At 44.6% G+C, this 26,825-nt stretch overlaps 1 protein-coding gene across 2 annotated transcripts in view; it reads right to left on the bottom strand.

Moving 5' to 3' along the window:
* The window catches only part of mocos (molybdenum cofactor sulfurase), a 432,886-nt gene that overhangs the window by 70,994 nt on the left and 335,067 nt on the right, over window positions 1-26,825 (bottom strand). For both annotated transcript variants that reach the window (XM_068010709.1, XM_068010717.1), the window contains exons 10-11: window positions 25,350-25,437; window positions 2,690-2,814 (exon numbers count right to left, since the gene is read on the bottom strand). In XM_068010709.1, the coding sequence (XP_067866810.1) occupies window positions 2,690-2,814; window positions 25,350-25,437 (213 nt within the window). The remainder of the gene's footprint in view (window positions 1-2,689; window positions 2,815-25,349; window positions 25,438-26,825) is intronic.

The raw sequence follows: 26,825 nt of genomic DNA on the forward strand, positions 1-26,825 counted from the left end.
AGGTGTGTGATAGGACAGAGGACAGGAGAGATTAAATAAAAAAGCTGTCATGGGATAAAGGCAAAGAGTGTGTTAATGCTTGCGGTGAAAGACAAAGTATTAGTCCAGAGAGAGTGTTAATGGCACAATTATGAAACGCTCTGTCCACATGAAAAGCAGGCACTTGGTTAAAAAATAGAATAAAATAATAAACAAAATAGAAAAATATAAAAAAAGGCCAGTCATGCGCTGTAGTTATTGAACTTAATGTTCAGTCCGCAAGGCTGTAGAGTGTCTAATTGAAAGATCAGGTGCTGCTCCTCAAGCTTGCGTTGATGTTCACTGGAACACTGTAGCAGGCCAAGGACAGAAATGTGGGCATGGGAGCAGGTGATGTGTTGAAATGGCAAGCAACCAGAAACTCGGGGTCATGCTTTCGGACTGAGCGGATGTGTTCCGCAAAGCGGTCACCCAATCTGCATTTGGTCTCCCCAGTGTAGAGGAGACCACGTTGTGCGCAGTAAATACAGTATACTAAATTGAAAGAAGTACAAGTAAATCGCTGCTTCACCTGGAAGGAGTGTTTGGGGCCTTGGATGGTGAGGAGAGAGGAAGTAAAAGGGCAGCTGTTACACCTCCTGCGATTGCATGGGAATGAGCTGTGGGAAAGGGACGAGGTGTTGGGGGTGATGGTGATGGAGGAGTGGACCAGAGTGTTGCAGAGGGAATGACCCCTTCGGAATTCTGACGAGGGGAAGGGAAGATGTATTTGGTGGTGGCATCATGCTGGAGATGGCAGAAATGGCGGAGGATGATCCTTTGGATGTGGAGGCTGATTGAGGGCCCTGTCAAACCACAGTGGGGGAAGGGGGGGGGGGAGAATCCTTGGTTGAGGAAAATGGAAGACATATCAGAAGTGCTGTTGTGGAAGGTTGCAACATCAGAACAGCTGCGTCGGAGATGGAGAAACTGGGAGAATGGGATGGAGTCCTTACAGAAGACTGGGTGTGAGGAAGTGTAGTCAAGGTTGCTGTGGGAGTCGGTGGGCTTATAATGAATATTAGTAGACAGTCTATCCCCAGAGATGGAGACAGAGAAGTCGAGGAAGGGAAGGGAAGTGTCCAAGATAGATCATGTAAAGGTGAGAGAAGGGTGGAAATTGGAAGCAAAGTTGATGAAGTTTTCCAGTTTGGGGCGAGAGCAGGAAGCGGCACTGATACAGTCATCAATGTACTGGAAAAAGAGGTGAGGGGGGGGGGGCCTAAGTAGGACTGGAACAAGGAATGTTCGTCATATCCCACAAAAAGACAGGCAAAACTAGGACCCATGTGGGTACCAATAGCAGCACCTTTAATTTGAAGGAAATGAGTGGAGTTGAAGGGGATGTTATTCAATGTAAGAACAAGTTCATCCAGGCGGAGGAGGGTGGTGGTGGATGGGGACTGGCTGGGCCTCTGTTCAAGGAAGAAGCGGAGACTCCTCAGATCATCCTGGTGGGGAATGGAGGTGTAGAGAGATTGGACGTCCACAGTGCAGAGGAAACCTTTTGATAAGCATCTGCTATGGCATTGTTACCTTAACAATGCAGAGAGAAATACTATTATTTCTGTACCACTAAGCTAACCAGGCAGGTAATTCACTGTACGAAGCACAGGTGATGCAGTATAATTTTAGTAGGAAGTCACACAGATAGACAAATACCATCATTATGTCCCCTAGAGGGTATGTCATGCCTAATAATCTTTACTATTTTCTGACAATCCTCAGACGATGGCGCACATAACAAAAGTTTTCTATTACAAGCTAACGGGGAGATTTTAACGCCCAGCAGGTTTCTGATGGGAAACCACATTAGCGAGTAAATTTCTCGTTCATCCAGTTGCAGCATGAGGGCACATCGATTTTAATTGCTTGGCCTCATTATTGTCCTGTCTGAAACAGGGGGTAAGTGGGCAGGAAGTGGCCACTGGGTGCGGAAAATTGGCCATTCAGGGACTGCCCATGGCATGCAGTCAGGTTTGGAGAAGAAAGGGTTACCAAGAGCATATCGCAGGAGGGTTGGGTGGGAGGAATGTCTGGGGCAGGGGAGACTTAAACTTTCCTTGTTGGGTCCCCACAACCAATTTTACTTCTCCTGGCCTCACAAGGAAAAGTAAAGCTTTAGCTTTCAGGACCTTTTCACATCCTGATTCTCTTTTGACCTGCTTCAACACAGCAGGAAAGTCACAGAGGCTTCCTCACTCAGACAGAGTTAGAATTGCAGTCAAGGCCCAATGATCTCATCGACCCTCATCTGTATATTTAAAGAAGCTCCCGGCGGCTACAAGTGAGTGTATTTGTCACATCAGAAGGGCAGATCAGTGAAGCAGGTGGGAAATCGACTGGTAAGATACCTGTGGTATTTTAGATGCTTTACCTGCCAGATTTCTGCCAGACAGGTAGGGTTAAAATCTCCCTTAATACTTAACCTAAATCGATTAAATGTTTAAAAATATGCTCCGTTTCCTAAAAGAAATTGTATCAAGTTGTAAAATCGAATTCAATGGTTTCTCTTAGAGAACGGATAACTAAAACTCTGATTCCTTTCAACCTGGCACTGTGGAATCAAGTGATTTGAGTAACTTAAGACATAATGTATGAGTAGGACTTCAATTTTTGAAATGGTTAGCCTTGGCAAATGTCACTTTTCAATGTATGATTAACTTTTTACCTTGTATGTGCTGTTTTTTCAACACTCTGTGAAAACTGGAACTCTGTCTGATCAGATAACACTGCCGTCCAAGAAATGTGGAGATCCATCCTGCAACCTTTTCCCCACAGTCTAATCCTTTTACTCTGCATTAAAAAGATATATATTAATTTTAGGAAGGTATGAATATACAAAAATGCCTGGCCCATCCAGCCTGTCCCTTACAGTTGTGATCACAATACAGACCCACCCCACCCCACCCGGAAGCCATGTAATCGTCTGGGAGAGCTGGAAAAGCAGGTAGATTTGTAGCCTGTCATGCTACCCTCTTTTCGGCCCTTATTTGTCCTTCCTGTGCTATTTCCTGTAGTTTAAAGGAGGATTGCTCTCATATCACAGAAATTTCACCACTGGTTGCTACCAGGAGATATATGAATTTGGCCTGTTGAAGGCTCTTCCTCAACTCATTTTAGGTCCCCTCTTCCATTCCTCGCCTGCCTCTGTGTGATGAGATTAAGGGTTCAGTAAAGTAGGGGATTGAGTCTGCATCCTGCCAGTCCATGGCACTCAGTCGGCCCTTCAAGAACCGGTATCACTTATCATGTCTTGGCAAGTCATCAGCAGCTTCTTACGATAAATTTTGATAAGTTGAAGTACCTTTACCAAGAACATCCTTGTCAGGCCCCCAGGACCACTTCTTCTCTTGGCCTTACATGGAAAAGTAAAATTTTATCTTTCAGGGCCTTTTTGCATCCTGATTCTCTTCTGCAAGCACCTAAAATAATTCATTATTAAATGATTGTTTTCTTTCTGATCACGTGTTTGGTGATATTTTAATTCTAATTTTTATCTCCTTTATCCTATGTCATTCCAGTGGCCTGCAAATTTCCTTGGAGGTTCCGCAGGATTCCGGCTGGAAACCACCGGAAAATGGCCAAGACTCAATTATGTCGGGTCCCTGAAGTTTCTGGGAATTTCTCGATGGCAATTTAATAGGTGTAACCTCTAACTGCCACCTTACAAAGTAAATAACATAAGGAGATAACTTGGGAGTGGAACCAGGGAAGAGTGCTTGGAGTTCACATTACCCCCACCTCCTCACCACCTCTGGTGAGTCAGGACCCAGCACATGGCTGAAGACCAGCATGCTGAGTGAGATCAGGTGCATCAGCCTCTAGATGGGCAGGAGTGAGCACCACTGGGTGGGCCCAGGTCACAGAAGTGACCTTGACCACCAGTGATTGGACAATTTGAAAAAAGTCAGGATAACAAGGAGGTTGGGCTCTGCAAGAGGGTGACCTGACCAAAGCTTCCCACTTCCCAAAGCTGGTTAGGCAAAGGTGAGCATCTGCTGGCCCTTTAGCTCCACAAATGAAGGTGCTATAGCCTGGTGGCTATGGTATTCAACAAGCAATCCAGCGGGTCTGGGTTCAAATCCCAACATGGCATATTAGGAAACTGAATTCAGTAAATTGGATAATGTGTGGGTTGACACCAGATAATATGACCATGAAAGGTGCCAGATTGTTGTAAAAACCCACTAATTCACTAATGTCCATCAGGGAACAAAACCTGCCATCCCTATCCAGTCTAGCCTACAAGACACTCCAGTCCCACACTACATACTCAGGGCAACTAGGAATGGACAATTAATGCAGCCTTTCCAGCATCACCCACATTCTGAAATTTAAAAACAATAAAATATCCTCGGTAGGGGCTCTAGGTATAACTAGCTTCCAGTGACAGTACTCACCCTTAGGGTTACATAGTGTTGCATTGAAATTATAACACAGAAACAAGCTGTTTGGTGCTGTAAGTTCATGTTGGTGGTTATATTCCACGCACCATTAGTCCTAATTTCATGTGCCTGCCCTGTACCCATATCCTTTTATCCTTCTTTCTTTCAACCACATATCTAGCCAATTTTAAATGTTAACATGATCTCTGCTACAATCATTAACTATTGTAGTGCATTTCATAGTCTCATAACCCTTTGTGTAAAAATAAATTCTCAGCTCTCTGCCTAAATCTCCTTTACATCTAATATTATATCTATATCCCCTTGTTCTACATCCCCCAACCACTAGAAACAGCCTGTTTCTATCTACCGTATCCCATCCCTTTATATCATCTAACAAAAACATGATTTTATTATTTTAGGCACGAGCTTCCTGTGACAAAAAGAACTCCCATTGGAAATATTCAAAATGAGCATAGATTAGCATGATGGAACTTTGCCCAAATTTGTGATTAGTAAAACCTATTTGGTGCCTAAACACTGGGTGTTACCAATTGGAAAATTTAAGCTAGGAAACAAAGTAATGCAGGAAAATTAATAAAAATTGTATTACAACTACATCAACTTTCCCTTTTTTTTTTACACTTTTCACCATAACTTTTAAGATTCCTTTCACTCCAACGTCTTGCGCACCTGACTTTATGGTTGTTGTAAAGAACTGCCATGGGGAGTACATTCCTTTCATCAGAAGGTGGCAGTGTTGATTGAAGTAATCATCAAAGCTCCTAATATTCCCAATGATTTCAAAAATGGATACATTATTTTACACTGCGATTAAGGTCATTTTCAACAAATTGTTTAAGATTAGTTCAATAATGTTAACTACTTGTTTTTGAGTAACAAGCAGGTATCCTATCAGTTATTTGTCCAAAACAAGGTCATAAAATTACACTGAAGAAAGACTATGCCGGAAAACAGTAAAAATCAAGAGAAGCAACGGAGGGAGAACAAAGGAAGGCTTTCCCTCAAAATCAGATTCTTCTTCATTCTGTGTTAGAGCTGCCAAAAGGGGTTTGGGAGGATGTAGACAAATTACAATTTAACATTTGACAAAAGAAGACAAATAATAAATGGCACCCTGGAGCCTGAGATTGACAGTAAGCTCACAGGCTTACTGGGCTTGCTAAGTTCTAGTGCACAATGTTATCAGGAATTCTTCTCCTTGGATTTTCAAGAGATCTTTTCCAAAATGTTTTCCCTCTGTACCAATTTTTCTCCCCTCTCCTCATCTCCTGAAACTATAGATTTTTAGGTGAAGTTTGGGTCAATGCCAAATTACAATGCCTCCAGTACTTTGTATATGCTAATTACTATGCCAGTATCAGAGCCAAAGCCAATCCTGCCCTTACCCAATTTTGGAACAGATGCAATGCCAGCAGGGTTGCTGGTTAATGATCAGGAGCAGGAACTCCGGCTCATCTTCCCCTCCCTAACCGATGAACAGCAGTGCCTCACCCATCAGCCCAAGTAAGATCAGAACAGACTGGATCTTTCTGCTTTCTGGTAATGCAAACCCTGTGCAATCCAGACACTTTCATGCCATGATTATGTTACAAAGCCAAGTTGGAAAGTGGCTCCAAACATTCAAAGATTCTTCCTGCTGATGGTGAAAGTGCCTCATTTATGCTGTGGGGAGCTTTTATGCACAGGAAGAACAAAAGCATCATAATTATGGAAGAATAATGACTGAGACAAACTTATCTCTCTGCTTCCTGCTTCCTTCATCGTTCAAATGATTTTGTGCAACCTATTTGAACAGTTATGTTTAAAAATCTTTTTCCTTCATTCTCTTTAGACTTCCAGTAAGATTAGCAATCTCTCCAAAAGGACCTACAGAAACTGTTTGAAGGGCAGCTGGGAAGGATAGATGGATAGAGAGGAACTATGTTAATTTAATATCATAGGTTTTAATGTTGAGCCTCCTCCTTTTCCTCCTAATTAGGAGGAAGATCAGGATGAGCTAACACACAAATGTCTCCACAGACCACTTTCACGTTGCTACATGATTAGCTAAAAGGAGCTGCTGAAATGGTTCTGCTCTATTTTCTTTCCTTATGGGGAAAGTGAACAAAATATTTAACGGGAGCAATTATAAAACCAGTTTATTATGTCCTAAGCAGCCGCCATTGTTATGTAGTTGGAATAGCATAAACAAAGATTACATAGGATATACAGCACAGAAACAGGCCATTTAGCCCAACCAGTCCATGCCGGTGTTTATGCTCCACTCGATTCTCCTCCTGCCTTTCCTCAACTAAATCTATCAGCAGAACTCTTTAGTCCCTTCTCCCTCATATGCTTATCCAGTCTCCCCTTAAATGCATCTTCTCTTCTTCTTTGGCCTCCTTGTCTCGAGAGACAATGGGTAAGCGCCTGGAGGTGGTCAGTGGTTTGTGAAGCAGCACCTGGAGTGGCTATAAAGGCCAATTCTAGAGTGACAGACTCTTCCACAGGTGCTGCAGATAAAATTGGTTGTCGGCGCTGTTTCACATCTGGCTCTCCCCTTGCGCTTCTGTCTTTTTCCCTGCCAACTGCTAAGTCTCTTCGACTCGCCACACTTTAGCCCCGCCTTTATGGCTGCCCGCCAGCTCTGGTGATCACTGGCAACTGACTCCCATGACTTGTGATCAATGTCACAGGACTTCATGTCGCGTTTGCAGACGTCTTTAAAGCGGAGACATGGAAGGCTGGTGGGTCTGATACCAGTGACGAGCTCGCTGTACAATGTGTCCTTGGGGATCCTGCCATCTTCCATGCAGCTCACATGGCCAAGCCATCTCAAGCGCCGCTGGCTCAGTAGGGTGTATATGCTGGGGATGTAGGCCACCTCGAGGACTTCTGTGTTGGAGATAAGGTCCTGCCACCTGATGCCAAGGATTTTCTGGAGGCAGCGAAGATGGAATGAATTGAGACGTCACTGTTGGCTGACATACGTTGTCCAGGCCTCGCTGCCATAGAGCAAGGTACTGAGGACACAGTCTTGATACACTCGGACTTTTGTGTTCCGTGTCATTGCGCCATTTTCCCACACTCTCTTGACCAATCTGGACATAGCAGCGGAAGCCTTTCCCATGCGCTTGTTGATTTCTGCATCGAGAGACAGGTTACTGGTGATAGTTGAGCCTAGGTAGGTGAACTCTTGAACCACTTCCAGAGCGTGGTCGCCGATATTGATGGATGGAGCATTTCTGACGTCCTGTCCCATGATGTTGTTTTCTTGAGGCTGTTGGTTAGGCCAAATTCGTTGCAGGCAGCCGCAATCCTGTCAATGAGTCTCTGCAGACGCTCTTCAGTGTGAGATGTTAATGCAGCATCATCAGCAAAGAGGAGTTCCCTGATGAGGACTTTCCGTACTTTGGTGTTCACTCTTAGATGGGCAAGATTGAACAACCTGCCTGCCACCTGATCTTGTGTGGAGGAAAATTCCTTCTTCTGAAGACTTGAATGCATGAGAGCAGCAGGGAGAAGAAGATCCCAAACAGTGTACGTGCGAGAACACAGCCCTGTTTCACGCCACTCAGGATAGGAAAGGGGTCTGATGAAGTGCTGCTATGCTGAATTGTGCCTTTCATATTGTCATGGAATGAGGTGATGATACTTAGTAGCTTTGGTGGACATCCGAACTTTTCTAGCAGTCTGAAGAGACCACATCTGCTGACGAGGTCAAAGGCTTTGGTGAGAGCAATGAAAGCAACGTAGAGGGACATCTGTTGTTCGCGGCATTTCTCCTGCAGCTGGCAAAGGGAGAACAACATGTCAATGGTGGATCTCTCTGCTCGAAAGCCACACTGTGCCTCAGGGTAGACACGCTCAGCCAGCTTCTGGAGCCTGTTTAAAGTGACTCGAGCAAAGACTTTCCCCACTGTGCTGAGCAGGGAGATTCCACGGTAGTTGTTGCAGTCACCGCGGTCACTCTTGTTCTTATAGAGGGTGATGATATTGGCATCGCGCATGTCCTGTGGTACTGCTCCCTCGTCCCAGCACGGGCAAAGCAGTTCGGAGAGTGCTGAAAGTATAGCAGGCTTGGCACTCTTGATTATTTCAGGGGTAATGCCGTCCTTCCCAGGGGCTTTTCCACTGGCTAGAGAATCAATGGCATCACTGAGTTCCAATTTTGTTGGCTGTACGTCCAGCTCATCCACGACTGGCAGAGACTGGGCTGCATTGAGGGCAGTCTCAGTGACAACATTCTCCCTGGAGTACAGTTCTAGGTAGTGCTTCACCCAGCAGTCCATTTGCTTGCATTGGTCAGTGATTGTGTCCCCTGATTTAGATTTGAGGGGGGCGATCTTCTTGATGGTTGGCCCAAAAGCTCTCTTACTACCATCATACATTCCTCTGATGTTTCCGGTGTCGGAGGCCAACTGAATATGACTGCATAGGTGTTGCCAGTAGTCATTTGCGCAGCGCCTGGCTGTTCTTTGTGCAGCGCTTCTGGCTGCTTTAAGTGCTACGGATGTTAACTCGCTGGGGGCTTTCTTGTAGTTCAACAGTGCAATGCGCTTAGCGGCTATGACAGGTTCCAGCTCTTCAAAGTGAGATTGAAACCAGTCAGCATTCTGCTTCATACGTTTGCCATAGATGGTCATAGCTGAGTCATATATGGCATCTCTGATGTGGGCCCACTTGGTCTCTGCATCCCCTGTAGGAGTGTTTTGAAGGGCTTTTCCAAGTGAATTTAGAAACTTATGTAACAGCAGTGGATAAGAAATTCTGCTCGTGTTGATGCGCGGGTGGCCCTTTTGCTTGAAGTGAGGCAGCTTCTTTGGTTTAAGTCTAACCTTGTTTCACACCAGGGAGTGGTCGGTGTTGCAGTCCGCACTGTGGAAGCTGCGTGTGATTTGAACGCTGTTTAAAGAGGCTCACCTTGTGACGATGGGGTCCAGCTGGTGCCAACGACGTGATCAAGAAACCTGGTGACAGGGTTTAGTATGAAAGAACGAGTTGGTGATGCAGAGGTTATGATAGGTACACAACTCCAGCAGTCTCTGCCCGTTCTCATTCATCCTTCCAACGCCATAGCGCCCAAGGCAGGAGGGCCATGAGTCACGGTCAGCCCCAACCCTGGCATTAAAGTCCCCCAGCAGGAATAGATGTTCGGTATTGGGGTTGCTACTAATGATATTATGGAGTTCCTCGTAGAACTGGTCTTTAGCTTCAGGTGGGGAGCAGAGTGTTGGAGCATAGATGCTGAGTGGGTGTACTGGACCAGAGGTGGTGAGCAGTCGGATGGACAGTATGCGTTCCGTGCCATTTGAAGGTGGCCCTATCATGCTGAGCAAAGAGTTTCTGATGGCGAAGCCCACTCCATGCTGTCTTGGTTCTTCAGGATCCCTACCCTGCCAGAAGAAGGTGTAGTCTTGCTCTCTTAGAGATCTGCTTGCAGGGAGGCGTGTCTCCTGAAGTGCTGCAATGTCCACATTGAGTCAACTGAGCTCGTTGTTAATGATGGCGGTCTTCCGAGAATCGCTGATTTGTATATGGTCTTCTGACAGGCCAGGACACATAGTTCCGACGTTCCAGCTTGCAAAACGAAGGGCTGGTACCTTCTTTCCTTTTTTTGTCGTGCTATTTGGTGCGGTGTTGCAGTCCATTTTTCGGGCAATGACCCTGAGCTCCAAGCACCCATTGAAGCTGGTGGACTGTGGCGAGACAGAACCTTACTGACCGGGGGCTGCCCGGTTTGAGACGGGCAGTAACTGTCCAGTGAGATGCGATGACCTCTCCCACCGACAAAGGCAACCTGTGGCACCCAATCTCTACGCCAATTGAGCTGGACTTATAACCTGTAACTGCTGCCTTCCGTGTTGTTTTGGCCGCGGTGAGGTGACTATGGAGTGACCTCTCTATGGCGCATGCCTGGGCGGATGTATGGAGCTTGCCCAAGTGTCAAAACCCCCCTCTCGGCCTTCCTGGTGGGGTCCAAAGGAGTGCAGAGCACGATGTTTGGCACCGGTATGGCTGCAGAAACTGCCGGAAACATGCCAAAGGTGATACATGACCACCTTCGGGGTTCCGCTCCAGATTTTCTGTTAGGGTTTACTCCCTTAGCCTTGGTCTCTCCTGAGACGCCCACAAGGCAGTGGGGTTGTTAGGGCCCCTGCTCAGGGATAATTAAATGCATCTATACTATTTGTTTTAAGATGTTAGGGAAATTCTAAGGTAGCAAAATCTTTTCAGAGCTGTATAATGTAATCTTTGTAATTTTATTGTAAAATAAAAACAGAAAATGCTGGAAAACTAGGATTTTGTTGCACCTTTATGATGATGCCACATTCCATACTAGTGCTTCCAATATGGCTTTCTTTTTCGTCAATTGATGATTCCCGTCCACCGTGGTAAACAGGACCCTTGACTGTGTCTGGTCCATTTCATGCTCTTCTGCTCTCCCCTCTCTCCCAGAACCACAATAGGTTTCCCCTTGTCCTCACCTTCCACCCCACCAGCCTCAATGTTTAACAAATCATCTTTCGCTATTTCCATCACATCCAACATGATGCCATCACGTAACACATCGCCCCCTCCACTCCCGTTCAGCATTCCAAACGGGCCATTCCCTCTGCAACACCATGGCCCACTCTTCAATCACTCCCATTACCCTCTCCCTTCCCACTGCACCTTTCCGTGCAAACACCTGCCTGTTTTCCTCCTCCTTACTCACCAGGGCCCCAAACACACCTTCTAGGTGAAACAGTGATTTACTTGCACTTCTTTCAATTTAGTATCTGATGCTCCTGATGCGGTCTCCTCTACATTTGGGAGACCAAATGCAGATTGAGCAACTGCTTTGTGGACACCTCTGTTCAGTCTGCAAGCATGACCCAGAGCTTCCGGTCACCTGTCATTTTAATTCTCTGCCCCACGTCCACTCTGACCTTGACCTCCTACACTGTTCCAATGAAGCTCAAAGAAGTTTGAGGAACAACACCTCATCTTTTGATTAGGCATTTTCAAGCCTTCCAGATTCAACATTAAGTTCAACAATTTCACATCATAACCTCTGGCCCATTTTATCAGACAGCAGCTGTTGATAATAATTTTGCTTTTCCCATTTACACTTCCTCTAGACCCAATCTTTGTTTCTTTACTTTTGCCTTGCACCATCAACCCTTTTGTCATTTAATTACCCCGCCTTCCACCCATCACATCCCTTTTGTTCTTCCGCCCCCCCGCCCCCTGTCCTTGCCTCTGTACTTGCTTAAAATCTGTTACATCATAACTTTTTCCATTTCTGACAAAAGCTCATAGAACTGAAACGTTAATATTGTTTCTCTTTCCACAATGCTACCTGACCTGCTGAGTATTTCATAGAATAACAGAATGGTTACAACACAAAAGGAGGCCATTCGGCCCGTCGAGCCTGTTCCAGCTCTCTGCAAGACCAATTTAGCTAGTCCTACTCTCCCACACTTTTCCTGTAGCCCTGCAATTCTTTTCTTATCAGGTGTTTATCCAATTCCCTTTTGAAAACCACAATTGAATCTGCTTCCACCATCCTTTCAGGCAGTGTATTCCAGATCTTAACCACTCACTGGATAAAGAAGCTTTTCCTCATGTCATCTCTGGTTCTTTTGCCAATCACTTTAAATCTGCGTCCTCTGGTTCTCAACACTTCTGCCAATGGGGACAATTTCTCTGTGTCTATCTGTTTAGATCCCTCATGATTTTCAACACCTCAATTAAATCTCCTCCCAACCTTCCCTTCTCTAAGGAGAACAGCTTCTCCAATCTATCCACATAACCAAAATTTCTCATTCTTGGAATCATTCTCCTGAATCTTTTTTGCACCCTCTCTGAAGCCTTCACATCCTTTCTAAAGTGCGGTGCCCAGAATTGAACACAATACAATTGAGGCTTATAAAAGTCCATCATAACTTCCTTACTTTTATACTCAATGCCCCTATTTCTAAAGCCCACCATTTTCTGCTTTTAATTTGGATTTCCAGCATCCAAAGTATTTTGCCTTCATAATTTTTTATTGTACCTTCAATTTCTGAAAACTGCAGTACAAGGTTAAGTTTTGCATCATGAAGCATATTAGTACTGAGGGCAGATTGATTGATTTTGTTAAACTGATACTAAATGTCCTGCTTTCACATCAGCAATGTTAAACCAATGACTTATCCATTAAATGCTCTTAGTTTAACATGCTGGCAAGGAGTACCAAAGTGTAAGTGTATTAATGCTGATTCAGTTACATGGATAGATTGGAGAATCTGGGTAGTGTGTGGAAGATCATAGAAAGTTAAAGGCAGCATGAAAGAAGATACAGGAATATTGTAAAAAGTAAACTGGTATAGGTTGAAGCAGCAATTTAGCAGCCAAGTGCAGAAGGAACTTGGTTTGGCCTTTACCATTATCCAACAGTTGCGAAGTACTTGCGAGCTGCATGGATGAGAGCAAAACTCCCGTATGGATGAGAAAACTGATGATGGCACCATGGTCAGTCAAGATGGGGGAAGGAAAGGGAATGTGGTAATGGTAGGAGACAGTACAGTCAGAGGGATAGATACTGTTCTCTGCAGCCATGTCACATCTACTAGATTATTGTGACAAACATTAAGTGTGTCTACAATATAACTTTTCTATAGCAACATTAACATAGAGACTTAGACAAACAGACCAAGAGTAATGTATCTAAATTTGCTGACGCTATAAAGCCAGGCAGGAATGTAAGCTGTGCAGAGGACATAAAGAGGCTGCAAAGAGATACAGACAGGTTAAGTGAATGGGCAACAAGGTGGCAGATGGAGCATAACGTGGGGAAGTGTGTGGTTATTCACTTTGGTAGCAAGAATAGAAAAGCAGAATTTTAAAAAAATATGTGAAACTTCTAAATGTTGATGTTCAAAGAGGCTTGGGTGTACTTGTATAAGGGGCACAGAAAGTTTGCATACAAGTACAGCTAGCAATTAGGAAGGCAAATGGCATTTTGGCCTTTATTGCAAGGGGGTTGGAGTACAGGAATAAGGAAGCCTTGCAACAATTGTACAGGGCTTTGGTGAGAACACATCTGGAGTACTGCATGCAGTTTTGGTCTCCATATTTAAGGAAGGATATACTTGCACTGGAGGCAGTTTAGTGAAAGGTTCACTAGATTGGTTCCTGGGATGAGAGGATTATCCTATGATGAGAGGCTGAGTAAATTGGGCCTTATACTCTCGGGAATTTAAAATAATGAGAGGTGATCTCATTGAAACATTCAAGATTCTGAAGGGGATTGACAGGGTAGACACTGAGATGTTGTTACCCCTGGCTGGGGAATCTAGAACAAGGGAGCACAGTCTCAGGATAGGGGTCAATCATTTAGGACTGAGATGAGGAGAAACTTCTTCACTCAAAGGGCTTTGTATCTTTGGAATTCTCTACTTCCCTTCTTTTGAAACAAAGGAGGTGTGAAGTAGCCATGTCCTGGGCCATTGTACGATTACCATGGGGAAAAGACCAGAGCTTCCCCGAACAGGAAGTGAGAGATAACAGCTTGACCTTAAAAAAGACACCCAGAAAGAGAGAAAGAAGCAACATCCCAACAGCTTGTGTTCTGGCCAAGCCAGAAAACACACCAGCCCTGCTGCAGAATCCTACATCTGCATTATACAACAGTGAAAGCTAGACGTAACCCACTGTCTTCAACAGAACCTTCAATCAAGAGAGTATTCTGCAATCATCTCAGGTTTACATCCATCGAGAACTTGATTTCCACGAGAATTCAACTAGTTTACTGTAACCTTTCTTTTTCCCTTCTCAATCTGTCTCTTTCTGTGTGTGTGCATGTGTGCGTGCGCGAGTGAATACGTGAGTAGATGCAGTTTCAGGATAAGGCATATTGATCAATAAACAATTGACTTTCTGTTTTTAAAACCCACAAGAAAACCTGACATTGTCAGTTTATTTGAAAAATAAAGCACCAAGGGGCTAAACTTTAATACAAATACACTTGCTGCAGTCAGTTGGGGAGTGGAACAGTGGGAAACACCCATGTAACACAATGTGGTCATAACAAATTGGGGGCTCGAAGTCAGGATCTAAACCATCTGACAAAGGAGAGATTTGAAAAACGGGAGGAAAATTGACCTCTAAAATTGTGGAAAAATAAACAAACAGGTTTTCTCGTATTCTTCTGTTTTATTTTCTCTACGGTGCTAGAACCAAAAGAGATGGCCACATTTAATGCCAAGGAGTTTGTAGAGCAGGGAGAGATATCCCATGATAAGTTAAAAAAATTAAGTGTTGAAGATTTTAAAAGCTTAGTTACAGAGATGGGAGTCACTTTCAGACAAAAAAGCAAAGAAACCTGATCTGGTGAAAAGTCTAACCAACCATTTTAAACTTACCCCTGAACGAGAAGAAGAAAACCTAGAATCAAAGTCTAAAAAATTAACGCTAGCTAGAATCCAGTTACAGACTAAAAAGAAATGGAGTTTCAGGTGGAAAAAGAGGAAAAGGAGATGCAGTTGAAAAGTGAATAGATGCAATTTCAGAACTAAAAAACAGGAAAGGGAGATGCAAAGAGAGGAAGCAGCACGAAGGTTTGAGTTACAGAGACTGCAAACCCAAAATGAAAATGCTACTAGCTGTCCAAACCTTATCCCCAATTCAGAGCAAAACTTTGATGTGCTGAGACACTCAAGACTAGTGCCAAAATTTAATGAGGAGTAGGTTGAGGCATATTTTACCTAATTTGAGAAACTAACTACCAGGCAAAAATGGTTGAAAGAATTTTGGACTCTCCTCTTATAAGATGAATCTGTGAAGCTTTTACCCTGTTATCAGAAGAAAATTTCTCTGATTATGAACAAACTAAAACTGCAATGCTAAGTGCATATAAACTGGGTACCAGAAGCATATAGACAGAAATTCCGACACTCCCGGAAAAGACCCACACAGATTTACATGGATTAGAAAGAATTAAATGTATGCTTTTGATCGCTGGATACAATCTCTCAAGCTACAAAACAATGAAAATTTGAGAGAAGTGATTTTACAAGAGAGTTCAGAAATAGCATCCCAAATAGTCCAAGAACCCATATCAAAGAACAAAGAGTCACAAGAGTAAAGAAAGCAGCTAAAATGGCCAACAACTATGAATTAATACACAAATCCCTAACTCCAAATAAATTTGGGTCTAGTAACTCGTACAAGATAGAGATAGATAGCAGGGATGCAGAGGAAGCAGAAATGGGCTTGAGAGAAAATGAGAGCAAATAAAGAAAGGCTGCTTTGCTGACAATGCAACCACGAGGTGGTGCAGTACTTGCACATGCGCAAATGCAGGCTCTTCAACTGGAACGTCAGTGTCTGCGACGTTCAGGCAGCTGCCAGGATTAAAGATGGCGCTGCTCAATTTATCACAGGAAATGCTTATGGCTAGATCGTTCTAGCAAATGAACCTGACAATAAGTTGGGTGGAAGCCCAGTAATATGCGACTATGTAGTTATAGGATACTAACTGTAATCCTAAAATCCATTTAGTAGTCCAATAATCCTATTAAATACAAAAGGAATTTTATGATTGAATTTCCTTTGGAAGATAGTAAATTGTCACCCCAATCGAAAATCGGGCAGAGTATAAAATGTGCTGCCAATTTGTTATTGTGATTCGTTTATATGACTGACCAGGACTGATTTCATCCGAACACAGCTACTGGCTCCCCCCTCGGCTACTCGCTTTCTGCTCCCTACCGGCCGCTCACCCCCTCAGCCGCTCACTCCAGACCTCGCTGCTCCCCCCACACTTCCCTGGCCGATAGTTCCCCACTCACGTCACCCCGCTCTCCTGGCCTCTTGCTTCCCTGCCCCCCTCCAGCCGCTAGTTCCAGGCTGCACCGCTTCCCTCCTCTCGCCCGCTCGCTCCCACGTTTCATCAGTCCCCACGTGCTGCCCGAAGAAGGTGACGGAGCGAGTGGCCGAGAGGAGAGAAGCGGCGCGGTCTGGAGCTAGCGGCTGGAGTGGCGGGGAGGGGGGGGCAGGGAGCGAGCAGCCAGAGAGCAGGGTGGCGCAAAGCGAGGAACAGTCAGCCAGGGAAGTGGGGGGAGCAGCGAGGTCTGGAGCAAGCGGCTGAGGGGAGGAAGCGTCAAAGCCTGGAGCGAGTTGCCGAGGGGGAGAGCTCCAGCCGAGTGGGGTGCTGGATACCTGATGACTTTATCACGCATGCAAGAAGATGGACCAGGCGCGGAAACGCGATGACGTTGGCACTGTGCACATTGTCATCCCACACACACGCCACTTAGTCCTGGCAAGATGTAGCTGCGCATGTGCGCAGCTTGGCGCACTCTGATGACATCATCGGGCTGCTGCGTTGTCAGGAATCACTTTGATAAAGAAAACCCAACCAGGCTCCAACTTTTAGAAGAAGGATCCCAGGATTCAAGAACTTGATTTTCAAGAGAATTCAACAGGTTTATCGTTACCTTCCCCTCCACTAAAAGTTACCTTCCTTCTCTATCTGTCTCTTCTTGTGTTTGTGTATGTGTGCGAGCAAATGCGTGAGTGGATGCAGTTGCGACAATTTTGGGATAAGGCATATTGATCCCCACCTGACCCTGCAAGTGTATTTGTAGGAGAGTTTAGTCCCTTGGTATTTTACTTTTCAAATAAACAGACAGTGACAAGTTTTCTTCCAGCTATCAGGTGGGAAGTTGAACAGTGGGAACCATCCATGTCACACCACATGGTCGTAACACAGCAAATTAAGTACATTTAAAGTGTAGACGCTGTTGTAATGTAGGAAATTATGCTTTAGTTGCATAGAACGAGAGTTTGCATAAACTTGGCTTGTATTCCATTGGCTTTAGACGGTTGAGGGGTAATTTAATTGAGGTGCTTAAAATCGTAAAATGTTTAGATAGAGTAGATGCAGAGAAAGTGGGTTGGATTTTACCAAACCCCGATGTTGTGGCAAGGGTGCCCGGAGAATACTTCTGGGAGAGGCCCGACACAGGCCTCGATGTTGGGAAGGCTCACCCCATTTTACCGGCGCCGGTAAGGCCTCTTGGCGGCCTCCCCGCCACTTGGCGACGGAATAGTAACCTAAATATTTAAATAAATGCTAATCACAGATCAATTACTCACCTTTCCACAATGGCCGTGCCACGCCGATATTCCAGCTGGTTGCTGGAAGTCCCATGCCTTCAGAGATCCAAGGCGGAACACTGGTGGAGAAGGGGGAGGAGCGAAGTTTTTGGGGGGAATGTTTGGTATGGGAAGAAAGGTTTTCTTGGGGGGGGGGGAAGAGGGCAATAAATGAATTCTTAGGTCATGGGGGACGTGGTAGGAGAGGGGGTTCAATCGTTTATTAAACTTCTCAATGTGAATGTACCATCCATTCCTCTTTAAAAATTACAATTACCTGTAAGGGCTTGAAGCCCTTTGAAAATGGCGCTGTGCCTGCATGGTGGCGCCAGACGCCATTGCCGAGGACGGAGTTCCCGCCCCCTCTATGTCATTGCGGGCAGTCGTTCCGCCCCCTCCATGTTAATGAGCCGCCATGTGAAATATAGCGCTGGCTCTGCGGCGCACATCCCACACCCAGCTTCAGGAGGATCATGGACACTGGCTGCGAAAATGGTAAGTGGTGTTTCGGGCCTCACTGGGGACAATTGGCTAGGCTCCCGGTGAGGGGTTTGGGAGTCTATCAGGAGGGCGGGGAGAGGTGCACCAGTTGGGGTAGCAGGAACTGTTGGGGGACAGAGTGTCTGATCAGGATGGCCCTCCTTTCTGGCCCGCAAGGAGGCTGCCAGGTATTACTGGGCGGACTCCACAGCTGACTAAGTGCCCAACCGCTCCTGGTAATATACCAGTGGCGGCGGAAGAAGGCCCTTAAGTGGTAATTAATTGCCCACTTACAGGCCTCAAATGGCCTGGGGCGGGTGGGCCGTTTGCCATCTCTCCCACCACTCACAAATTTGCAGCCTGGGCGGGAAGGCGACGGGACCGGCACCCTTCAGCTCCCACACAATCTTACGCCCCATCGCCCTGTTCCAGCCCACTCCCACCGGGTGCGTAAACTTCCGGTCAAGAACAAGGGGACAGTTTAAAAATAAGGGGTCTCCCATCTAAGATGGAGGTGAGGAGAATTTTTTTCCCTCAGAGGATCCTGCGTCTGTGGAATTCTCTTCCCCAGAGCACTGTGGTAGCAGGGTGATTATACATTTTTAAGACTGTTAGATAGATTCTTGATGAACAAGGGAGTCAAAGGGTATAGGGGGTAGACAGGAAAATAGAGTTGAGGCCACAATCAGATCAGCCATGATCTTTTCATATGGCGGAGCAGGCTCGAGGGGCCGAATGGCCTATTCCTGCTTCTAATTTGTATGTTCATATGTATGTTAAGGGATATGGATCAAAAGTAGGTAAATGTAGTTGAGATCAGCCTTATCTACTGGAATAGATAAACAGACTTGAGGGACTGAATAGCCTAGTCCTGTTCCTATTATAAGGAATATGCATTTTGAAATGCTACATTGGCCTGGATTTTGCTGTCAATGTAAGGGCGAGGCTAATGATAGTTACTGTTACTTAAGTGTAAATGGTACAGCAAATTCAGGTAAGGGCCAGATGGACAGTGAAATGCCAATACCCAAAACTTGTTGTCCAAGTTGTGCAGTTCTACTATTAGCTTTGCCTAAACACCTGCTCCAGCCACAATGCAACCCCTTTGTAACTGGAAACAAAATACTGCAGATGCTGGAAATCTGAAATAAAACAGAAAGTGTTGGAAATACTCAGCAGGTCAGGCAGCATCTGTGGAAAGAGAAGCAGAGTTAACAGAACCAAAGTCTGTAAGTAGTGCAACTGGCTTGAACTCATGCTAGCCTCTCAGGATTTTAACTACAGATGTAATAAAATGAAAGCAACATAGCTGATTCTTTTGTGTAAAATGCATTCCTTAACTATTTCTCAATCTTACTATCTAACACCACGTTCCTAAGTTTCAATGTCTGATAGTTCCCACAAGCATGGATCCTGCCAGAGTTTGCATTCATTTACCCCAGATATGTTCCCCTGAGTAAACTGGTCAATCTATAAAAATGATTTGAAACAAATTTCAACTCTTCAAGATCCCAGCTGCTTATCTTAACTGGACTTCACTCTCTTGGAATTTCTTCGCAGACGCAGATTTTGGGAAGGTTGTAGTCATCGGTTGCAGGCCCGCTGGTGGCTAGTCAGGCTGATCCGTGACTGGCAGATTCTCCCACAGTGGGTACAAGTGAAGGTGTAGTTGCTGCTGGATGTAATTGGATCTATCCTTCTCCTCCTTTTCTCTTTCTTGCTGGTTCTTCGCTCAGTCTCAAAGGTGCCTGTAGCCCTTCTGATGAAGCATCTCCAGGCATCAAGATCTATGGCCTGCGCTTCCCACTAGCGATGGTCGATGTGGCACACAGAGAGGGACTTCTTCAGGGAGTCCTTGAAATGTTTGCATGGGGCCCCTCTGTTCCATTTGCCCATGGTCAGCTCTCCAAACAACACGATCTTGGGCAGGCGACTGTCGTCCATCCAGGCAACGTGACCTTCCCAATGCAGTTGGTTTTGCAAGAGGATGGCCTCGATGCTGGTGATGTTGGCTGTTTCCAGGACTTCAATGTTTGTGATGCGGTCCTGCCGGCGGATCTTGAGGATGCTGCACTGATGGAAGCGCTCTAGAAGGCATACATGATGGCGGTATGGGACCCATGACTCGGTGCCATACAGAAGGGTGGTGAGGACAATGCGTTGTACACTTTGAGTTTGGTCTGTGTTCCGAGGCTGTGGTTGCTCGACACATGTTTGTAGAGTCTGCTGAATGTACTTTTTGCTTTTGAGAGCCTATTGTCCACTTCCTTGTCTATGGTGGCATCAAACGAGATGAAACTCCCCAAATAAGTAAATTGCTTGATGGCATTCAGCCCGGTTCCCTCGACGACAATGCTTGGTGGTCTATATTCTTCTTGGGGTACAGGCTGATGCAGAACTTCAGTTTTCTTTAAACTGTTTTTCAGTCCGAAGAGTTGTGCTGCCTCAGAAAAATGTGTTGTTGTACGTTGCAGGTCTGACTGACTGTGGGCCAGGACAGCACAGTCATCGGTGAAAAAAAGTTCACAGATGAGTTTTTCTTGTGTCTTTGCGTGAGCCTGAAGATGCCCGAGGTTGAAAAGGCCTCCATCAGTCTGGAAGCTACATAAACTCCCTCCTTAAGGTCTTCCATTGCCTGCTGCAACATCATCCTGAAAAAGATGGTGAACAGGGTCGGGGCCAACACACATCCCTGCTTCACGCCATTGGAGATACGGAAGCGACTTGAGAGGTCGCTGTTTTGCTTGACTTGTCTGTACTGATTTTCATGAAACTGCTTCACCATGGCCAGGAACCTGGGTGGGCATCCAAGTTTTTCAAGGATTTTCCAAAGTCCATCTCTGCTCACAGTGTCGAATACCTTGGTGAGGTCTACGAAAGGGATGTACAGGCCTTTGTTTTGCTCATGACACTTTTCTTGTAATACCATGTCTGTGGTGCCTCTGTTTGCTCTGAAACCACACTGGCTCTCTGGAGGGTTTCTTCTGCAATAGTAGGCACAAGCCTGTTCAGAAGTATTCTAGACAGGATCTTCCTAGCAATAGAAAGGAAGGTAATCCCATGGTAGTTGGAGCAGTATGGTGTTTCTCCTTTGTTTTTGTACAAGGTGATAATCCTGCCCTGTTCCCGGTCAGCCATGAAAAACTCATGGAGCTTGGTGTATAGGGCAGGGCCATCATTCTTCAAGGCTTCGGGTGGAATTCCATCGGCTCCGGGGCTTTGTTGTTCTTCATCTGGTTGATGGCGGTCACAGTTTCCTCCAGAGTTGGGCTCTCATCCAGTTCTTCTTTGTTGTTGGATACGATTGATGGCAGTATCATGCACTGTGCACGTGGTGCTGAACAGAGTTTCAAAGTGCTCCAACCAGCGATGCAGGACAGTCTCCTTGTTGGTCTTGCCATCGGCGCTCCTCAGGGGGTTTTGGGTTTGATATGCTGGTCCATAGACAGATTTTAATGCTTCATAGAAACTTCTATGTTGTCAGTATCAGCATACAGTTGAGTTTTTTCCGCAAGTGCAATCCACCAGTCATTTTGGATGTTCCTCAGTTTACATTGAAGGGTGTTGCATGCTTGACAGTAGGCTGTCTTTTTCTCTTGGCTGGCCAGCTGAGCCTGATGAGCTGACCTTTTTATTTTTAGCAGGAATTGAATTTCCTCGTCATTTTCATTAAACCAGTCCCTATTCTTCTTGGTGCTGGGTCCAATGACCTCATTGGAAGTATCCAGTACTGCAGCTTTGATGTGTTCCCAGAGTTCTTATGGAGTGGAATCAGCAGTGAGATCCGGATGTTCCAGTCTAGTCTGTAAGGTTGCTTGATATCTATGTCTGCAAGATGAGGTGTGCAGTTTGCTGACTCGAAATTTCTTTGATGAGTTGTCTCTAGGTCTGTTCTTGGGCTTAGGCTTGAAGTGGAAGTTCAGCTTTGAATGGACAAGCCGGTGGTGTGTATTACAGTCAGCATTGGGCATGACTTTAGTACGCAGGACGTCCTTTAGGTCACACTGGCGCACCAAGATGTAATCTATCAGGTGCCAGTGTTTAGAGGGGGGACCTCACTAGTGTTACTGATATACACCCTTGGGAATCAAATGACATATCAACTACCATTGGTATATCAGGGCCCGTCCAGTCTCAGCAACAGGGACTCTTGGCTTAGAAATTTCCTAACCATGGCCACCATTTTCCTTGTCCTTCGCTGGGCCTCTGCTATTTTCCTGTAGGTTCTTCTGGTCTCCTGCTGAAGCTATAAGGGGAGACAATGGAGGTCCTGAGAAATTTCAATCCCATTAGAACAGGGTAGCAACAAAGTATAGCTCAGGAAGATCTTGGCATGCATGGACTAAATGCTGCATTGTCCTTGGATGGAAATCTGTCTTACAGGTTTATGATCACCTGGTTCATGGTTTGTACTAATATTTTAGAGGTCAATTTTACTTTTAGGAAATTAAGGGCTGAATTTTATGAGTGTGCCGTCCCTGAGCCTCCTTGATATTACACATGGGGGCTCATTTAAATAGAGGGGGCTGAGCGGCCTCCCCCAAAGACATAGAGGGGGTGACTACTGTGTCCCTGGCAACGGCATTGGGTGCCACCGCACCGTTGCCGGCGCCATTTTTAAAGGGCTTTAAGCCCTCAGCAAAAATTTAAAATTTTTTAAAGGTGCACGATAATAAATTTTTATTGAATACGTACTTAGGTGATGGAGGCCTTTCCCCAACACCCCCAATGGTCTTTTCATTGCACGATATGAACAAATCTCACTTTATTTTCTACCTGAACTTTCTCCCCCAACATTCTAACATTCAACCTTCAATCCCTTTCCACCATCCCCACAGCCAATAAAAAGAGGGAACTTTTTCACCCATTGTGAGCAACAGGATTGTGCAACAAATTATCTGGGAAGCCTGTTGAACAGGCTAAATTACTGTTATACTCACCTGTGTAATTGAACCTATCTAGGGAGAACGACCTCAAAGAGCCACTCTACCACATTTACAGTTTAGCCAGGTGCCATCTTATGGATTTATTTGGCAATTCAGAGACCAAATTACTGTCTGATAAAGTTCTTTCTGTTAAATATACAATCCATAAATATTAAATAAGCACCTGAATTTACAGAATCAGGCTGTGGGTTTCACTGCACACACAAACCTTCCACTTCTTGCCATATGCCAACTATAATGATTTGTGAGCAGAATGGTTGGAATTGAGCTATAAGCCAAAAGTCAGTTTGTTCTTTTTATTACCGGTCTGTGTAAGTCTTTTTGAGAAAGCAATACTTTATTTACTTTGATTCTTCAGCGGGCTTGCTACTTCTACAGTCTTGCTCCTCATGCTTACTGTACTGAAACTGGTGGTCTGAACTTGATAGCATATAGATAGATTCACAAGAATGTTTCCAGAGATGAGGAAGTTCAGTTAAATAGATAGATTGGAGAAGCTGGGTCTGTTCTCCTTGGAGAAGAGAAAATTAAGAGGAGGTTTGATAGAGGTGTTCAAAATCATGAGGTGTCTGAACAGAGTAGATAGGGAGAAACTGTTCCCATTGGCCAAAGGATCCCAAACCAGAGGACACCGATTTAAGATGATTGACAAAAGAAGCAACAGAAACATGAACAACTTTTTTATGCAGTGAGTAGTTAAGACCTGGAATGCACTGCCTGAGAGTGTGGGAGAAGCAGATTCAATCGAGACCTTCAAAAGAGAACTGGATAATTATCTGAAGGGAAAAACTTTGCCGGGCTACAGGGAAAAGGCAGGGGAGTGGGACTGGGTGCGTTACTCTTGCAGAAAGCCAGCAAGACACGATGGGCTGAATGGCCTCCTTCTGTGCTGTAACCATTCTATAAATCTATAATTCTATAACTCTTGTACAGTAAAGTTTTTTATTTAAAATGTGAAATCTTGTGGCTAATTCTTTCAGTAATAACTGGGAAAGTGACTTCCTCTTTTTAAAAGTTAATGGTCCCTAATGGGATCATAACACAGGTCACTGAAAATATTTAATTGTGTTCCAGGTAAGGGGAGCAAACCAGTAAATCTTTGTATCATTTAAATTATATTTGATTAGCTGTGTTTGTGTGGAAAATTATTTTGTGAATCCTCTGAATGACTGACCCACCTAATGTTATTAAGCATCTTGGGGCATTTTATTACATTAAAGGGTCTATATAAATATAAGTTGCTGTTAAGAGAAATATGGGACCAATTTTCCTTTCCTGTGCTCTTGCAAAATGTTCAGTTCCCAGGCACAAAAGACAGTAAAGAAAGTTGGAGATCTGTGACATCAGGTCTCTAATCTTTATATGCCCAGGATTTCTTGGGGATCCTCGGAGTAGACATGGAGTGCTTGTACTCAGGGCAGGCACAATAAAGGGGCAGCTATAGTAAATAAGGAAGCAGAACCCCCTAACTGGATCTTCCACCTCATCATCCTCCTTGCCAATTGAACATCCAAACACAGATAATGCTGGCGGTGGCCCTTGACTTTGGCCCCTCTCAGATTGGAGGTAAATAGCACCTTTTCTTTAACAGTTCTATCTTGGGGTTGGAGACCTCCTTGCTGCTGTTTTTGGACACACAGCTGGTGGCCATTACTGCTCCTTCAGGCTTCTCTAAAATCCTTTCATAGTTTTTAAAACTTCTATGAGATCCAGCCTTTACCTTCCCTGTTCCAGTTTTTCAAAACTTTCTTTACCATGTAATATATAATTCCAGTGAATCTTTACTGTGCCCTTTTCAAGGATGTATACTGGATTGCCCAGAACTTCACACAAAATAAACTATGGCCTAACCATTGTCTTATACAGATACATTTATACAAATCACTTTGTTGATTTTGTATTCAATGTCCCTACATTTAAAATCCAGAGTTCCATTTACCTGGCATTTTCTACTCGCTGCCTTACTTTTAAAAATCGATTTGTCTGTACCCTTACATCTCTCAAGCCCCCGTTGGACTACACCTGTCACCTACCTGCCCACTCCACTAAACACTCTATGTCCTCCCAATCTTGCATTCTTCACAGTTTGATGTGTCTCCAAATATAGTATCATCAGCAAACTTCATCTTGTGCCTATGTCCAAGCCATTTATATAAATTGAAAATAAAAGAGATCCTAGCACACAGCACAAAAAATCATTCTCCATTTTCATTAAAGGAGCTTACATTGTGCTGTATCAAGCTTTAATACTTTGTCTACAGATCAATTAATTCAATGGCAGTCCACCTTCGCTTATCCATTGAGGTTATTCAGGCCAGGCTGCGAAAGAAAATGGTGCAAATGCAGCCAGCAGTAACACATTTCTATGCTTATCTCAGACACTCACCTGTCTCCACAGACTTTGGTTTGACAGAACTGATGTGGAAATTGTCTTCCATCTCCTTCTTCGAGAGGCACCATTATGGAATCCATTCCTGAGGGATTGAAGTAAACTAACCATTAACATTTTAGTATGTCAGAATGCATCTTCCAGTCCCTCCAAATGCACTCTTGGCACTGTCTCCAGATTATGTCTTGGCTTATGTAAACTAGCAAAACACATAAAAACAGATTGTAAAAGCTTCTATAGGTATGTAAAAAAGAAATGTTTGGCTCAGACAAATGTGGGTCCATTACAGAGTCAGGAGAATTTATAATGGGGAATAGAGAAATGGCAGAGAAGCTAAATGAACTTTGTGTCTGTCTTCACTGAGGAAGATACAAGAAATCTCCCAGAATTAGAGATCCAAGGGACGAGGGAGAATGAGGAATTGAAGGAAATTAGTATTAGTAAGAAGATTGTATTGGGGAAATTAATGGGGCTGAAGGTTGATAAGTCCTTGGGACCTGATATTCCATATCCCAGAGTGGTGAAATAGGTAGCTATGGAGATAGTGGATGCATTGGTGATCATCTTCCAAAATTCCATAGATTCTGGGATGGTTCCTACAGATTGGAAGATAGCAAATGTCAGCCCCACTATTTAAGAAGGGAGGGAGAGAGAAAACAGGGAACTACAGACCTGTTAGCCTGACATCAGTAGTAGGGAAAATGCTAGAATCTATTCTAAAGGATGTGATAAATGGGTACTTGGATAACAATGATCTGATTGGGCATAGGCAATATGGATTTATGAATGGGAAATCATGTTTGATGAACCTGTTGGGAGTTTTTTGAGGATGTTACTAACAGAATTGATAAAGGATGGACGTGGTATACTTGGATTTTCAGAAGGTTTTTGATAAATCCCCCACAGGAGGTAGGTTAACAAAATTAAAGCACATGGGATAGGAGGTAATATACTGGCATGGATTAAGGATTAACAGGCAGAAAACAGAGAGTAGGAATAAATAGGTCATTCTCGCGTTTGCAGGCTATGACTAGTGGTGTACTGCAAGGATCCATACTTGGGCCCCAGCTGTTCACAATATGTATCAATGATTTCGATGTGGGGACCAAATGCAATATTTCCAAGTTCGCGGATGACACAAAACTAGGTGGGAATGTGTGTTGTGAGGATGATGCAAAGCAGCTTCAAGGGGATTTGGACAGATTTAATGGGCTGAATTTTACTAGCCCTCTGATGTCGGGGGTCGTGGCAGGGGGTTCGGAAAGTTCTTCTGGGAGAGGCCTGCCATGACCCCTGACGTCGAGAAGGCCTCGCCGCATTTTACCGGCAGCAGCGAGGACTCGGTGTGGCACCCCACCTACCTGCTCAGAGGTGGAGCCTTCATTTTAATATTAAAATTAATTAAAACACATGCAAATCAACTTAACTTTTCCTGGCTGCCATCCCATGCTGATACTCCAGCCGCTGGCTGGA

The sequence above is a fragment of the Heterodontus francisci genome, chromosome 2, assembly GCF_036365525.1.
Source record: "Heterodontus francisci isolate sHetFra1 chromosome 2, sHetFra1.hap1, whole genome shotgun sequence".
In the NCBI taxonomy this organism is placed as follows: Eukaryota; Metazoa; Chordata; class Chondrichthyes; order Heterodontiformes; family Heterodontidae; genus Heterodontus; species Heterodontus francisci.